This window comes from Fukomys damarensis, unplaced genomic scaffold, assembly GCF_012274545.1.
Source record: "Fukomys damarensis isolate Sample0158 unplaced genomic scaffold, DMR_v1.0_HiC HiC_scaffold_17, whole genome shotgun sequence".
Classification (NCBI taxonomy): domain Eukaryota; kingdom Metazoa; phylum Chordata; class Mammalia; order Rodentia; family Bathyergidae; genus Fukomys; species Fukomys damarensis.
The window spans coordinates 34814778-34830421 of record NW_022900929.1 but is presented as its reverse complement, the minus strand read 5'-3'; the positions used below and the strand labels follow the sequence as shown (position 1 = coordinate 34830421).

Sequence of the window (15644 nt, the reverse complement as noted above, 5' to 3'; positions counted from 1 at the left end):
CCAGGCAGGCAGTGCCCCTGAGCTACATGCCCAGCCCCAAAAGTTTTTAATTTTAAAGAAGTACAATTTATGTTGGTTGCTTTTAATTTTTCTTTAACCTGTGCTTTCAGTGTTGTAGCCAAGAAATCATTGCTAAATCCAATGTCATAAAGGTTTTCTGTATGATTTCCTTAGAGTTACAGTTGGGGCTCTTAACATTTTGTTATCGGATCCATTTTGAGTTAATTTTTATATAGAGTATAAGAAAAATATAACTTCATTTTTCTGCAACCTTTGTTAAAAACTATTGTTTGCCCGTCTGTGGTCTTGGCATCCTTGTGAAAAATCCATTGACCTTTTCTTTTTGGTACTGGGGATCGAACTTGGGCCCTTGCACTTGTGAGGCAGGCAGCGGAACCACTGAGCTAAATCCCCAGTCCTTGGTTGACTATTTTTTAAAAGGTTACTTTTTACAGTCCCATCTTTGTGATTATATATGTCATCAAATTAATATTTTATCTCATTTTGCTTAGCTCACGGCCATGCTCCTACCTCAGCCTCCCAAGTAGTGAGATTATAGATTTTTGCCACCATGCCTGGCTTCATTTTGCTTTTGATGTTTAGAGATGACCTTTTGTTAGTATTTTGTTTTATGATTATGTGAAATACATGATTCTAAAGTCAAATCCACTAAACAAGGTCCGTGGATACAGTGGAAAAATCAAACACAAACTCAGTTTCTCATATATTCTTAACATTCACCAACACAGAACACTTCTGTGACCCTCAGCAGCATGCAGAGAATTAGTTCTGTAGCAGACACAGCTGGGTGTGCTCTAAGTCAGTTCTGCTCTGACATTGTCTACTGGAAGTGGCCCCCAGTGCCTGGGCTGCTGATGCTCCCTCGCAGCTGTCTCCACCCTCACTGCACATGTGGGCACAAGGTTGCTAGACTTGTGCTTTTGACCAGCAGGCCGGATCACAGCTTTCACCACCCTGTGGGTTCAGTGAGTTTGTCAGCGTGCCCTGCAGGACTTGGGTGACACTCATGTCTAGTGCTTCATCAGAACGGGTATCACAGAAGACACAGCCGAGGAGATGCACGGGCAGGCATTGGGAAGGATCCCCAGACCCCTGCCTCGGTTTCCCCATGACAACTGTATTTCCTGTCCTGAAGCCAGTTAGGGGCTTCTGGCCACCAGTCAGCTTAGTACACAAAAGACACTGTCACTTTGAAGATTCAACAGTTTTATGAGTTTTCAACAGGAGAGGGAATACAGATCTACTATACAGAGACCAGCAAAAAAATGTACACATCAGGAAAAGAAAAACTTGTATACACATTTTAATGCTAATTTTATTGAGATATCATGAGATTAATACAAGTTATTTGGCCTCTACCATTACAAGAGGTGCTCAAAGTGGCAGCCATGAGCTTCCAGACATTTATCAGTATGGTGAACTGCTGAAGTGTGTATACATTTTTTTGGCAGACTATTTCACAGTATCACAGGTACACGCCTGTAATCCCAGCACTCAGGAGGCTGAGGCAGGAGGATCGCTTTGAGTTGGAGACCAGCCTGGGCTACATAGTGAGTTCCAGGTCAATCTCAGCTACACAGTGAGACCTTGTCTCAAAAAAACAAAAAAACATACAAACAATATCACAGATCTATTTAGAGAAGTTTTAACTTCTATGCTTGTTTCAAATCTTGCTCTCTCCCATAGTGGCCAATCTTAAAATACTTTTTTATATAGGCTACATAGTGAGTTCCAGGTCAATCTCAGCTACGTAGTGAGACCTTGTCTCAAAAAAACAAAAAAACATACAAACAATATCACAGATCTATTTAGAGAAGTTTTAACTTCTATGCTTGTTTCAAATCTTGCTCTCTCCCATAGTGGCCAATCTTAAAATACTTTTTTATATATCCCTCTTTGTTTTTTGAGGTTGGAATTTTGTTTTGTTTTGTTTTGGCAATCTTGAGGATTGAACCCAGGGCCTACACACTTAGCTATACCCCCAACCTTTTTGTTTTGTTTTGTTTTTGTTTTTTGAGCAGACTGCTCAGGCCCAGCTCAAATTATGATTCTCTTGCCCCAGCCTCCCCAAGTGCTGGGATTATAGGCATAGACCAACACACTTTACTGTTTTCTTGGGGAGGGTGTGAGGAAACAATCTGTCTATGTAGGTCAGGCTGACCTTGAACTTGCAGTGATCCTCCTGCCTCAGCCTCCCAAGTGCTGGGATTACAAGTGTGCACCACCAGGCCCAGCTAATTTTCTTTTCTTCTGTTTTGTTTGGTAAACAGAAGGACACAGATTTCCTCCTGTGTGGGGTCAGTGGTAGCATACACTACACACTTTTCTTCCTTGCTTTTTTCTCCTAGCCTTGCATCCTGGAGCTTGCTCCTGTTTAAGGTAGCTGTGAGGACTGTCTATGTTTGTAAATGGAGTTTCACTGGAGAGTGAGGAGGTAGCTCAGTGGTGGGACACTGCCCAGCATGAATAAGGGCCTGGGTTCAGTCCCCACCAAAGAGAAGACAAGCGCATCCGTTGGAACATTGCCATTCCACTTAGTGGCAAATGGCCTGAGCTCCTCATGGTACAGCAGCAGAGCTGGGTGGGGGGAGGCTGAGATGATGGCACTGTGAACAGCACACCCAAAATGTTTGCTGTGTGGCTGTTCCTGGGGTTGGGACATAGCTCTGTGATAAGAGTGCTTGCCTAGCATATCTGAGGCCAGAAACGAGAAAACACTCTGACTCAGAATTGGTCGTGTCTCATTCCTATTCCTTTTCTACAGCTGTGTAGTGTTCACTGAGTGTGAGGGGTGATTCAGCTGCTCCCCTATCTGTGGGTGTTTGGATTGTTCTCACTCTCTTATCACAGAGAGCATTCGTTGCAAACTCAGAGGTTTTCTCAAAAACTCTTTGAAGGTAATCATAATTTTCCCCCTCCTTCCCATTCAAGCATTTTGAGTGCAGTAAAAGAAAAACTGTCAGCAGTGTTTGAGCTTTTCTGCCCCCTTAGTAATGCCCTTCCAGGCTTCCTGGTTTGCAGGTCAAGATGATTGTCACTCTGGTGTGACTTGCTATAGCATAGGTTGTCACAGGCCAGTCCAAAGAGGTAGAGTTGTCACTTTGAGTCCTCTGCCCTGTTTCAGTTTCTTTTCAAAAATGAAAGGTTAGTTGGGCACCGTGGTCCATGCCTGTTACCTCTGCCCTTAGAGGCTGAGGCAGGAGGATTGTAAGTTTGAGGCCAGCCTGGGCTACATAGTGAGACCCTGTCTAAAAAATATTTTTTAGTTTCTTGTGAAAGTACCTATATAAATGTTTTTCTTTTCTTTCTAGCTGAGCTCCTCGCCAAAAAACAGCCATTAAAAACCAGTGAGGTCTACTCTGACGATGAGGAGGAGGAAGAGGACGACAAGTCCAGTGAGAAATCAGACCGCTCATCCCACACGTCCTCGTCTGATGAGGAGGAAGAGTAAGCTGCCTGGTGGCCCAGAGGCGTGGTCAGGGCACTGAGGGACATGCAGCGTGGTCGCAGTGTCCATAGTTGCTCAGTAGCACAGGATGTTTCCTCTGGGCTGGCCAGGAGAAGTGATATCTGTCACTCCATCAGCCCCTCTGGTCAGGCGCACAGTTTGATCACAGCTCATTTCTGGGGCTGCATTTCTGCTACTAGTTAGGTTTTGAGAATTGGATATTACAGATGCGTCTTGTTCTGTTTTCATGATGAATACTTCCCCTGCCCCTCTGTCCCTCATAGGAAAGAAGAGATCCCTCCAAAATCACAGCCAGTCTCCTTGCCTGAAGAATTGAATCGGGTGCGATTATCTCGGCATAAGCTGGAGCGCTGGTGTCACATGCCCTTTTTTGCTAAAACTGTCACCGGATGTTTTGTACGGATCGGCATTGGAAACCACAACAGTAAACCAGTTTACCGGGTAGGAATTTCTCTCTTTGGACGTTGTCCGTGTTTTAAATACAATGATCCTCTGCTGGGTACAGGAGCTATTGAACAAATAGTCATGCTTCTGCCACCATTTGTGAGTTAGTCACCTTCCTTACCAAATACTAGAGATAATGACTTCATCCAAAGGAAAGGCTTACTCTGGCTTATGGTTTTGGAGGCTCCAGTTCACAGTTGGGCAGACCCATGGCATAGGTCTGTGGGAGGGTCGCCACACATCAGGGTGGTTGCACAGTGGAGCACAGCCACTCCAGGGCCCCCCGTGACATCTTCACATGTTGCCACCTCCTCCCCATAGTGCCAAGCTAGGGACTAAGCCTTTAAACCCTAAGCCTTGGGAGGACACAAGCTCCTGGCTCCAGCAGACTAGAAAATAGATTCCGCTCGAGCTGCCCTAGGACAGCACAAACTTGTGATCAGGGATCATTCATGACCTATTGCCAGGAAGAGCACTTGGACCCCAATAGAATGGCGGCTTTAGATTTGGAATCATTTTCTGTGCCCTCCTTCAGTGTAAGAGGGAGAAGGGAACTGGGCGTGGTGGTGTACACCTATAAACCCAGCACTCTGGGGCCTAAGGCAGGAGGATCACCAGGAGTGCAAGGCCATCCTGGGCTACCTAGTGAGACCCTGTCTCAGAAACTAAAAAAAAATTCGGAGTTACGTAGTCTAGGTTTATTCAACTGAAAAATAAATGAATAAAAAATTTTTATCTTAAACACCAAGTGACTTTTAGGCCAGGGAAATGAAAAGAAAAATAGCTAGGTGTCGGTGGTGCCTAGGAGGCTGAGACAGGAGGATCACAAGTTAGTTCAAGCCCAGCTTGGTGAATTTAGTGACTTCGCAAGACCCTGTCTCAGAATTTAAAAGAAGGTGAGCTGGGGATGTGGCTGAGTACAAAGGCCCTGGATTCAGTGTCTAGTACCAAAATTAAAAATAAATAAAAGAATTCCAGCCTTATACAGGCTGTGTTGTAGGTTCCAGCACTGCTTCTGTGGTAGACAGCTAGAACATAGCTCTTTGATTCTCTTTTGTGTTGTCTCATTTAATGTGTTTATCTCCTCCCATGATAACTAATAGCCATGCCGTATCCTGGAACTCTGGGCAACAGAAACACCTCCATGGTCCTCACACTTGGTCAATAAAATCCAGTCTCTCCATGGGGCTCCGGGCCAGGGTTAGAGCTCAGTGGTGGGCCTTTGGTCAGTCTAGCACAGCACCCTGAGACAGGAGCTGTGACAGGTACTTGTGGCCCTGGCTACCCAGGAGGCTGAGGTAAGAGGATGTGTTCAGCCCCAAATTTCAAGGCCAGGTTGGGCATCATAGCAAGACCCAGTCTCAAGAGAAAAAAGACCCTGAAGTCCTGAGTACCTCCTGGAGTGCGACAGGGTTAGTCGGAGGAAAGCCTCTCAGGGCCCAACAAGCTTTACCCTCTGCTCCTACAGCTTTCATGCCCTGGCTTGAGACTCATGCTTTGATCTCTCTGAGGTCAGCCCAGAACACCTGGCGGCTCTCAGAACAGGTCACTTGTCTGTGTCCAGGTAGTGGGGCCAATGTTGGAATGGTGTGGAAAGCACTGACGGAGTCTGCTTTTGACCTATTCTCTGCTTTCTCCTAGGTCGCTGAGATCACAGGTGTTGTAGAAACTGCCAAAGTTTACCAGCTGGGTGGCACCAGAACAAACAAAGGACTGCAGCTAAGGTAAGAGGCACTTCCGGAGCAGCCTCGGTTCCCTCCCCCAGCAGGCCCTGCCTGTTGGGCTGTACTTGCCATCAGTGATGGTTCTTGATCTGTGAATGCTGTGTGCAGTGCTCCCTGGCATCTGGCATTGCCTGTGAGGGAGGACCCCACACTCTCCTGTGGGAGAGCTACGGTACTCATATGTGCAGGATATGTGCTGAGAGGCCCTCCCCGAACCCAGCAGGACAAGCCTCCCAAGTGTGATCCCCACTCTCAGTCACCTGACTTCATCTCTGACAGGTCGGCACCTTTCTGGACTTGGTTTCCTCCTCAGTAAAATGAAAATTCACTCAACACATGTTCACTGAATTTCACCTATGTGCCAGGCACTGTTATAGGCATCAGGGTTTACGAGAGAACAAAGCAGAGGCACCCAAATCACTGCCTTGCCCCGATGTGATGGCATACTCCTCTAATCCCAGCACTTGGAAGGTTGAGACAGGATCACCGCAAGTTCAAGGCCAGCCTGAACTACATAGTGTCCAAAAACCTCAAAAAAATTTTTGTGGTCAGAGGCAGCAGGATGAAGAGCTGTGGAAACGGTGCAGGGCCAGCAGGCTCGCCTCACTGTGTGCACGCACATTCTTGGACACGCTGTCTCTCATTTGTGCAGGCATGGCAGTGACCAACGAGTGTTCCGCCTAGAGTTTGTCTCCAACCAGGAATTCACTGAGAGTGAGTTCATGAAGTGGAAAGAAGCGGTAAGTGTGAGGCTTCCGGCAGGTATGTGTGTGGAGACCAAAGCTCTCCCACATCTCTTACTAATGACCTCTTGCCACATTTCCATCCAGATGTTCTCTGCTGGCATGCAGTTGCCTACTCTCGATGAAATCAACAAAAAGGAATTATCTATTAAAGAAGCTCTTAATTATAAATTCAACGATCAGGACATTGAAGAGGTAAGAGACCTGGTACTCCAGAGCCTGGAGCTTTATCACATTCACTGGTATACAGAAGCCATACTTTTCTTTCTTTCTTTCCCTGAATCTTGTTTTTATTTATTCAAGAAGCCTGCCTATTAGATTTCCTGAGTGTCTCTCTGTACATCCTGTCTGCAGATGGAGCCGCACAGACCTGAGTTTATTTCAGTCTCGGGGTGTGCATTCTGCTGAGCTTGTTTTTAGAGCACGCTCTCTCCAAAGCACTGTGCACAGTTCTCTGATCCCCAGCTGCTTCTGTTCTTGGTGCATTTCGCACTGTCCCGGAAGAACCACTGGGTGCCTGGAAGCAGCGTAGTAGTCCGCGGAGTGAGCTCACTTGCTCTCTGGATGGTACACTGCTGTGGGAGGAGCGGTCCCCACTCACTAGTGCTTGTCTCCAAAGTGGGCTTGCTTTTCCTGTTTACACCAGTAATTTAAGAATACCTCACTGCTGCTATCTCTTCTCTGTTGCAGATTGTAAAAGAGAAAGAAAGGTTCAGAAAAGCTCCTCCCAATTATGCTATGAAGAAAACTCAGCTGCTGAAGGAAAAGGTAAGGCCTTGTGCTTCAGCCTCTCTGCCCATCCTATAAGGGGAAATTAAATTTGTTATTGTTTTCTGTGGTACTTTGGGTCTTCGTGCCAAAATATATCTCCATCCTAATTTATTTATTTATTTGGTACCGGGGATTGAACTCAGGACCTCGAGCTTGCGAGGCAAGCGGTGGCACCACTGAGCTAAATCCCCAACCCTTTTTATTTAATTTTCATTTAGAGCCAGGGCTTGCTGATTTTCCAAACTTCCTAGGTTGGGATTGAATTTGAGATCCTCCTGCCTCAGCCTCCCAGAGTACTGGCCTCTTAGGCATCTACCACTGTGCCCCAGCAAAATCAAGCTTTTCCATCCTCTGACATGTTTGTGGTTGGCAGGAGTGGGATTATAAGCAACACGCTGCATTCTTGCCACTTGGGCAGCATTCCTCGGTCATTTTTCTTTGTATTGAAATGGGTCTTGTTTGTTCCATTCTGCTTGCTTTTCAGTCACTTTAGTTTCATGTAATAAGATACAGCAAGGAATCAGATGTGGTGCCACACACCTATAATCCCATCATCCTCCCACAGACCTCCTGCCTCAGCGGGAAGATCTTGAGTTTGAGGGTAGCCTAGCGAGGCTGTTTCAAAAAAGGAAATTAATTAATTAGTTAGTTAAAATGGCCCCCAGGGTAGTATCTGGCACTGGACAAAGGATACTGTAGTAGGTGGTTTCCTGTTCTTCGTGTGCGAATGAGACAGGCCTTGTTACGGTGGCTTTGCTGTGTGCTGGCTCTTCAGGTTGGTGTTGTGGAGTGCCGTCCCCGAGCCCAGTGGCTGTGTGGGAGGTGGTCCCTCCAGGGGAAGCAGACCTGTCACCTCTCGGTTCTGTGATCGCCGCACGAGTTGCCTGGCCTGCGCCAGACTGAGGGGTCTGTGCTGCAGAGTCAGCTGTGGCGAGAGCTCACCTGAGTCTCTGTACAGGCCATGGCTGAGGACCTGGGAGATCAGGATAAGGCCAAGCAAATCCAAGACCAGCTGAACGAGCTGGAGGAGCGGGCAGAGGCCCTGGACCGCCAGCGGACCAAGAACATATCTGCCATCAGGTATGCGTCCCAGTCTCTTCGGCTCAGGCCTCCGGGCAACCACAAGTAGGGGCAGCTTCACACACCCACTCGGGGCTGGGCAGCTCCTCCCTCTTCTCACAGTCCCTGTCGTACTCCTCCCTCCTCCCCCAGTTACATCAACCAGCGGAACCGGGAGTGGAACATTGTGGAGTCCGAAAAGGCACTGGTGGTAAGGAAGCTTCATGTGCTCCCTGAGAAAACCCAAATGAAATGACAGGAAACATGGCCGTGTGTGGCCCTGGGTTCTGTGTCAGTCAGGAAGATAAGGTGTCCCCACAGGAGCCTGTGTCACTCAACAGCATATGACTGAGAGCAGTGGTCTCCTGCCACCTTGGAGTCCACTGCACAGTTGCCTGTTTTCATCAGCTCACTTGCAGTTCTTACCCCCACTGCTTAGTGCCTGTGAGAGGAAAGGTTGGGAAAAGGCTGCTGGTCTGTCATCCCTCGCAGAGATGTCATTTACCCATAAGCTTGGGTGAGTGAGGAGGGAGGCTCGCTGGCTCCCTGACTCAAGCTCTCTGTTTCAGGCTGAAAGTCACAACATGAGAAACCAGCAGATGGACCCCTTCACACGGCGGCAGTGCAAACCAACCATCGTCTCCAATGTGAGTGCCTGAGGAGGGCATCATCAGGCGGGCCCTGGATTCTAGGACACAGAGTGAATCCCATTAGGAAATTAACAGAGAAGTTAAAAATAGTGTTTGCCTAGCTGGGATTTGCTCACCTCACCTCTTAAGTCTGGATATGTCTTTTTTATCTTGCTGTAGGGCGTATAGGTAGTAAGAACAGGCATGGATTTATAAAAGCCCATGGCCAACCCCACTGTTCCAGGGTAAGCTTGCAATGCAGCAGACTTTCAGACATTAATTGTTCCTTGCCCAAAATGCTGGGACCTCCAGGCATGGTGCCACATGCCTATATTCCCAGCACTCAGGAGGCTGAAGCAGGAAGATTGCCACAACTTTGACCCAGCCTGGGCTACATAGTGAGACCCTATCTCAGAAACCAAACAAAGGAAAAGAAAAAGTGCTGGGACCAGAGTGTTTGGAGTTTGGGGTTCTTTGGATTTGGGAATATTTGCATATATATAATGAGAAGATATCTTAGGGCTGGGCCCCAAGACCAAATGTAGAATTCATTTATGTTTCATATAGATGATACACTTATCACCCGAAGGTAATTTTATATCATTTTTTTAGTGTGACTGCAGCCTGTCACATGGAGCCAAGTGTGGAATTTTCCACTAACAGCACCATCTCTGCAGAGAAACTTTTGGGTACTGGAGCATTTTGGATTTCAGATTCTAAGATGATGGATGCTAAACTTATAATAGGTTCCTTAGCCTGGGCCTGGCTGCACTGGGCTTAACTTTGAAGCCCTTACTTGCCCCATTTCGCTGCCTGAGGAGGCTCCAGTAAGCTGATGTTAGTGGTGGTAGGTGGGAACCAGTCTGGAGTGGGACTCTGGATGTTGGACAGCCCCTAAAATAACTGATTATCTCTCTTAGTCCAGGGATCCAGCTGTTCAGGCTGCCATCTTGGCCCAGCTAAATGCAAAATATGGTTCTGGAGTGTTACCAGATGCTCCCAAGGAAATGAGCAAGGCAAGTGTAAGGCCATCTTGGGGCTGCTGGCCAGGACCCTGAATGCACATCTCACCTGGTTTGGGCTTCATTTTCCCACCTGGAGGAACATGGAGTCTCACCTATAGTCCTTTCTCCATTCCATTTACTTGCAAATGTGCTCAGCAGTACTGAGTTCTGAGCACACAACCCCACCTGTAAGCCCAACAGCACTGCTCACCTAGGGTCACTGCCTGGGCCTCTGTGGCAGATTGCTCACGCATGAGACATAGACAATACTGAACCCATCTGCCATGTAGGATGCTTAGGAGGAGCAAGGGAGGGGCCAGGAAGCTGGGAAACAAACAAAAGTGGTAAAGCAAGGTCACCTAACTTACATCTCCTGTAGCACCCAGCTGTCCTGGGGGCTCTCAGATCTTGGGGCAGAAGGCAGTTTCACTTTCTACTTCTTCCACAGACAGGAACCTTCCCTTTCTTCACTTTGAAGCTTGAAAAGGCTTCAGAAAAGAAAGCTCTTGGTCTGGGGATTTGGCTCAGTGGTTCTGCTGCCTGCCTTGCAACTGCAAGGGCCAAGTTCGATCCCCAGTACCAAAAAGAAAAAAGAAAAAAAAAAAGCTCTTTGTCTCTGGTCCCTTCTGTCCTGGGGGAGAGAGGGGAAAGGGGAGAAGAGGAGAGAGGGAGAAGGAGAGAGACAAAGGGGAGGGGAGAAAAGAAAGGAAGGAAGCAAAGAAAGTCTCTCAGTGGGGAAATGTAGTGAGCCTGAGCGAGAACGTGGGCCGAGAGTGGCTGCTGTGCCTCTGACTAGTTCTGTTCTTGCAGGGTCAGGGAAAAGATAAAGATCTGAACTCTAAGTCAGCCAGTGACCTCTCAGAAGACTTGTTCAAAGTGCACGATTTTGATGTGAAGATCGACCTCCAGGTCCCCAGCTCAGGTATGAGATGGGCGGTGTCGATGGCTGAGGATCGAAGTAGGGCAGAGACGGGGTGTCTGCTGCCCACACCTTGGGCCAGAGCCATCCAGGCAGCAACTGTGTTGTGAGGGGAAGGTGTAGCAAGGAGGACCCAAGGAGTGCAGCACTGCCACACAGCTCCTTCACAGGCCATTGCTTTTTTTCAGAGTCAAAGGCTTTGGCCATCACCTCCAAGGCTCCACCTGCCAAGGATGGGGCTCCAAGGAGATCTCTGAACTTGGAAGACTACAAGAAGCGACGGGGGCTGATTTGAACCCAGCCTGCTGCTTCCGACCCCGCATGCCCATCAATTCCCAGCTTACCTCTTTCCCTTTGATCTGCCCTCTTCGGGCTGGAGCAGCAGCAGAACTGGGAAGAGACTCCATGAACTGCCAGTCGTCTGTAACATAAACCATTTGCTGTACAGACTCCATCTGGACCATCTCCACCGACTCCAGGCCCGCCCAGTATGGCTCTGAGCTCTTGTGGGCTTTTCCATGTCTTTAGATTTGTGTTTGCCTTTCTTTTTTTAACCAACATAGTCCATTGGCCACTCTGCACGCATTCAGTATTACCGTGGAGCTGGGATCCTTGCCGAGCCCCTGGCAGCCACAGCGGCAGCGTGGGCCAGTCTCCTCCGTGCTGCCCCGGACCCGGCTGCCGAACATTTGGCGCCTGCCCTTGCAGAGGGAGCAGGGACTGGGCACCTGCAGCCCTGCTTCCTCTCTTCATCGTTCTCCTCTTCCTCTCTCTGGAAGAGGGGTTTTCGAAACCAATTTAATTTCCAAAAAGTGTACATTTGTGGGGAGGGAGGGGGACCTAATTTGAGAGAGAGAGAGAGAGTGTGTGTGTGTGTGTGTGTGTGTGTAAGTGTGTGGATTTTTTTTATCATTTTTAAAAAATGCAGTACTCTTTGTATCAGTCATGAGTCTATAGCTGTTTCAGATTTTTTTTCAGCTGTATTTTAGCATCTGAAACTGCAAAAAACTCATTAAATATGATTCTTCTTACTAAACAGGCCTGACTGCTGTAGCTGTACCTTGCTCCCCCCACCGTCCACCCCAGAGCAAAGCCCCAGGCTGGGTCCTGCCAGTGGGAGGGGGCCTGGGGAAGCCGCAGAGGTACCGCCCATCCCAGGTCCAGCCTGCAGCTTCCTAGCTGAGCGTAGAGTGTGTGCCTGTCTCTTCCTGGTGATTCTGTTTTGGCAAGAATACCATTTTGTTTTGTTCTTTTAAGCGAAATTATTCAACATGAACGTGGAGAACAAACAGATTTAGGTTGTGGATGTTAGCGGCCTATGCATTGCGTGCATGTCTGCCCAGCTATGTGGTAAGCGTGTGTATTGTGTGGCTGGGGGAAGCCAGGAAAGAGGTGTGAGTCGTTAGGAAATGTTTGAAAAGAGATAAGCTGACTGCTCGATAATCATTCTCAGGTGTAAAGCTCCAAGTGTAAATAAAAGTGGCATTTAACAAATCTTTTCAGAACAAAGTACAGCTGACTATATATATCAGGAACTGAGCTACAGAAACAGCGGGAGCTGCTGACTTCCACAGGAGGGAGAGGACGCTAGAAGCTCTGCTCTGTACTTCTTCACTCTACTTTTGTATACGGAAGGGGGTTCGTGGGAAATCATGGAGTTTATTTAAACATAAAAATGAACTTGATAACACTTCTGGGTTAAGTAAGAGCCTCAGTGTTGCTTTAATTTAGTTTACATTTTTTATTTTTTAAAAAGCGGCAATGGGTGGTTTTAAAGACGTGTTGTGACTGTAAAGTTGGTAATGTGAGTGTGGCGCAGCTGTGTGGTAGCTGTGCACAGGGTGGCTGGGCAGAGGAGTGGCGATGGACTCATTAAAACCATATATACTTGAAGAGTCCATGGCCGAAGCTCTTTATAGACTGTGTAAATGTGGAATCACAGACTGTTAAACATGCCTGGGCTCCGCAGTCCCGGAGCTGCTGGGACCTCTTCCACCGTGTCAGACTTGGACTTTTTTTCTATCTGGTTTCAGACATAAAATCATAGAATCCATATAATTTGCTGGAGTCATTCTGATCCACCATGTAGATCTGTATTTAGTATCATTTGGATTTGGAGAAGTGTCAATTACATTATGGCTGTGTAATAAAATTTTTATTAAAACTATCACACTGTAGCCACTTTGCCACCGCCTCCCCACCTGCAGCCACGAAAACCTTCATTCTGAGAGGCCAAAGCATGGCGTAAGGAGATAAACCAACCACGAAGACCCAAAATTGACACACCTGTGGTGAACTGGCAATTCAGTTCGAGCAGGGGACTCCCTGAAGCCTTGCTGGGGCAGGGACTCTCGCCAGAGAGTCCAGCTGTATCCTAGCCAGGCTTCCTGGGGGTCCGGGAGTTGTATGGGGAACCTGTCCAGTGGCCCGCTCACTCCCCATGTGTCTTCAGTATTGACAGGTGTAGCGCCCAAGGCTGTTTCATGCCTTTTCAGTTCCAAGAAGCAAGAATGCCAGTGTCCACAGGCCCAGTCATTATGAATGTAAACCTGCTGTGTCCTGCTTCTGACTGGCAGGAAAAGTCTGATGCCTGCAACTTCCCTTTAGAAAGAGTGCTTTTGTTTCTGTTAAGTCCTGGCTTCTCACTCAAATTGTACAGATATTTGTAAACAAACTTGATCCCATTTCAACCAGGAGATGCAGATTTAGTCCAAGGTTTGCATCCTGAGTGGCACCTCCCAAAGGAAGTTGCAAAGTCCAATACGGCTTCCTTTTTGCTTTTCTTTCCCTTCTCCTATCCTTGCACCCCTAAAAGTGAAAGTGGCTGTTGGTAACTCCAGTAGTAGGTTGATGCCCCAGAGTCCTCACAGGAGGGCAGTTGCCTAGAGCCAGGGTGACCTCCAGGCTTAGTTTACTTCTTTTATCTTGGTAAGGATCAGTAAGCTTTTCCTGAGTGAGGCAGCTACCTAATGGGCTGCCTACTCCTGACAGCTTTCACTTGGCTCAGCACAGTTCCTCTGCTCCTGTTTGCTGCCTGTGGAGGGGCTGCTAATGTGCTCCACAGTGAGATCTGTAAGGGCCCCCACCCCTAGCCGTCTCAACAGCTAGGAAGCAGAAACCTGTGGATAGGTCAAAGGTGACAGTCCCACAGAGGAGCCAACTTCAAGCTTGCCTCATGTTGGAAAGGGAATCACCACAACTTGGCCCACAAGAGCATCCAGCCACTGAGGTTTTTTATAACTTCTGTCACACTCTGCTTGACTGTTGGGGACAGTGGGCCCTAGAGCCGAGGACACAGGCAGCTGGGGGACCAAGGATATGACAACCTCCAGAGGAGGTGGAGGGAAGGGGTGTTAGGGTGGCCAAGGCCGTTCCTTGGGTAACTGTGGAGAGCTGTGGCCAAGCAGCTCACTGAACTCGGCTCTGTTTTCTCCGAGATTTCCCAGACCAAAGCTGGCTCCTTTGGGTTGGGGGCAGGGTGAAGCAAAGACAAGCCCTAGGGAACAACCTCTGCGGCCTGTCTTCTCACCCAGGCCAGCCGGTGCCCGCAACTGGCCCCTGAAGGTGGCATTTCTTAGGCATGGGGTCCCTTCAGCCCTGGAGCCCGGCTCCGCTCGCAGCCTAGGGCTGAGCTAGCTCGCTCCTCCACGCACAAGCTCCCAACTTTAAACAAGAACAACAGCCGGCAGTGCTGTGTCCCCAGGGTCGGGGTCTGGGTGGGTTAGGACAGAAGCTGTAGAAGAACCTGAGCTTGGACCAGAAGCCCAGGCCGCCCCCACCTCGGGAGCCAAGAAACTGCCTCCAGCTGGGTCAGGACCTGGCCAGGGACTTTCAGGGAAGTGTGGGGGAGCTCCGCCTGCTCTTGTCACACCCCCGCCCCCATCACGCACCCCTTTAAAGATTGTAGGGCTCCACCCTACTTCAAGAACCACCAAGAGTAATTTAAAAAAATTTTTTTTTATTTTAGGTACCTGGTATCGAACTTACGACCTTGCGCTTGCGAGGCCAGGAGGCCACTGAGCTGAATGCCCCGCCCAAGAGTAATTAAAAAGCCAGAGAATTAAGTCCAACAAAGCTATGATCCTTTACACAATAACTTCCTCATTCCCTCCTTCAAAATACCGAATTTTTTCCTCCTTATACTTGTGGATGGCCCCGTGTTTCTTAGGGCGCGCAGAAACAGCAATATTCAGCCACACGCGTGCAGCTTGGCCTGGTTTAACCCCATCGAGTTTCCTGGGGGGACTTCTCATCCGTCAGCGCCCACCCTCAAGGTCACCCCCGCCAGGAAGCCTTTGGGTGCAGTTCCCGACGGCTCCCACTTACCACGAGGGACAGGGTTCGGGTGTCCACTGCAGCCTGGGACGCATCTGTGTCCGCAGCGCGCAGGGCCACCTTCCGGCGCGGCCCGGTGGGGGTGGGGGGCGCGCGCCCGTGTGTGCTTAGAGCCAGGCGGTTTCTCCGCAGCTTTTCACCGGGCCTGCTCCCTCTGGATGCAGGAAGCACAGGTGCTGCCCACCGTACTGCAGGCTGGTTCCGAAAGCCCCGCCCCGCCAGCCCAGGAACTCCCACAGCCCGGTGCTCGGCCCACAACGCCCAGACCGCCCCTCTCTACCTCGTGGGCTTTGTGCACTCCGATGCCACACGCCCCAGGTGAGAAGCCTACTTGTCCAACTTGGGAAGCAGAAACTGGCATGGCACCTGGCGGATGAGCACTGAGCTGCCTTGGGGCCACTGACACTGCTCTAGTCTGGGTGTGGGGTAGAGAAGAGTCGGGCAGCCCCCACCTTGCTCATCCGAGTGCCCAGCACTGCCCTTGCCCCGCTCTTGTGCCCTGGGATGCAGCACAGGGGCTCCGTGA

The 15644-nt window shown here is 49.1% G+C and overlaps 1 protein-coding gene across 1 annotated transcript in view; it reads left to right on the top strand.

Annotated features, from left to right (window-relative positions):
- Rtf1 (RTF1 homolog, Paf1/RNA polymerase II complex component) overlaps positions 1-12473 on the top strand; it is a gene marked incomplete at its 5' end in the record, with an annotated part of 80143 nt that extends 67670 nt beyond the window's left edge. The window contains 12 exons of the mRNA XM_010625041.1: positions 3333-3468; positions 3754-3931; positions 5576-5658; positions 6311-6398; positions 6489-6596; positions 7092-7169; positions 8131-8252; positions 8385-8442; positions 8801-8878; positions 9781-9876; positions 10675-10786; positions 10972-12473. Coding sequence (XP_010623343.1) covers positions 3333-3468; positions 3754-3931; positions 5576-5658; positions 6311-6398; positions 6489-6596; positions 7092-7169; positions 8131-8252; positions 8385-8442; positions 8801-8878; positions 9781-9876; positions 10675-10786; positions 10972-11078 — 1244 coding nt within the window. The remainder of the gene's footprint in view (positions 1-3332; positions 3469-3753; positions 3932-5575; positions 5659-6310; positions 6399-6488; positions 6597-7091; positions 7170-8130; positions 8253-8384; positions 8443-8800; positions 8879-9780; positions 9877-10674; positions 10787-10971) is intronic.
- Between the last annotated feature and the right edge of the window lie 3171 nt (positions 12474-15644).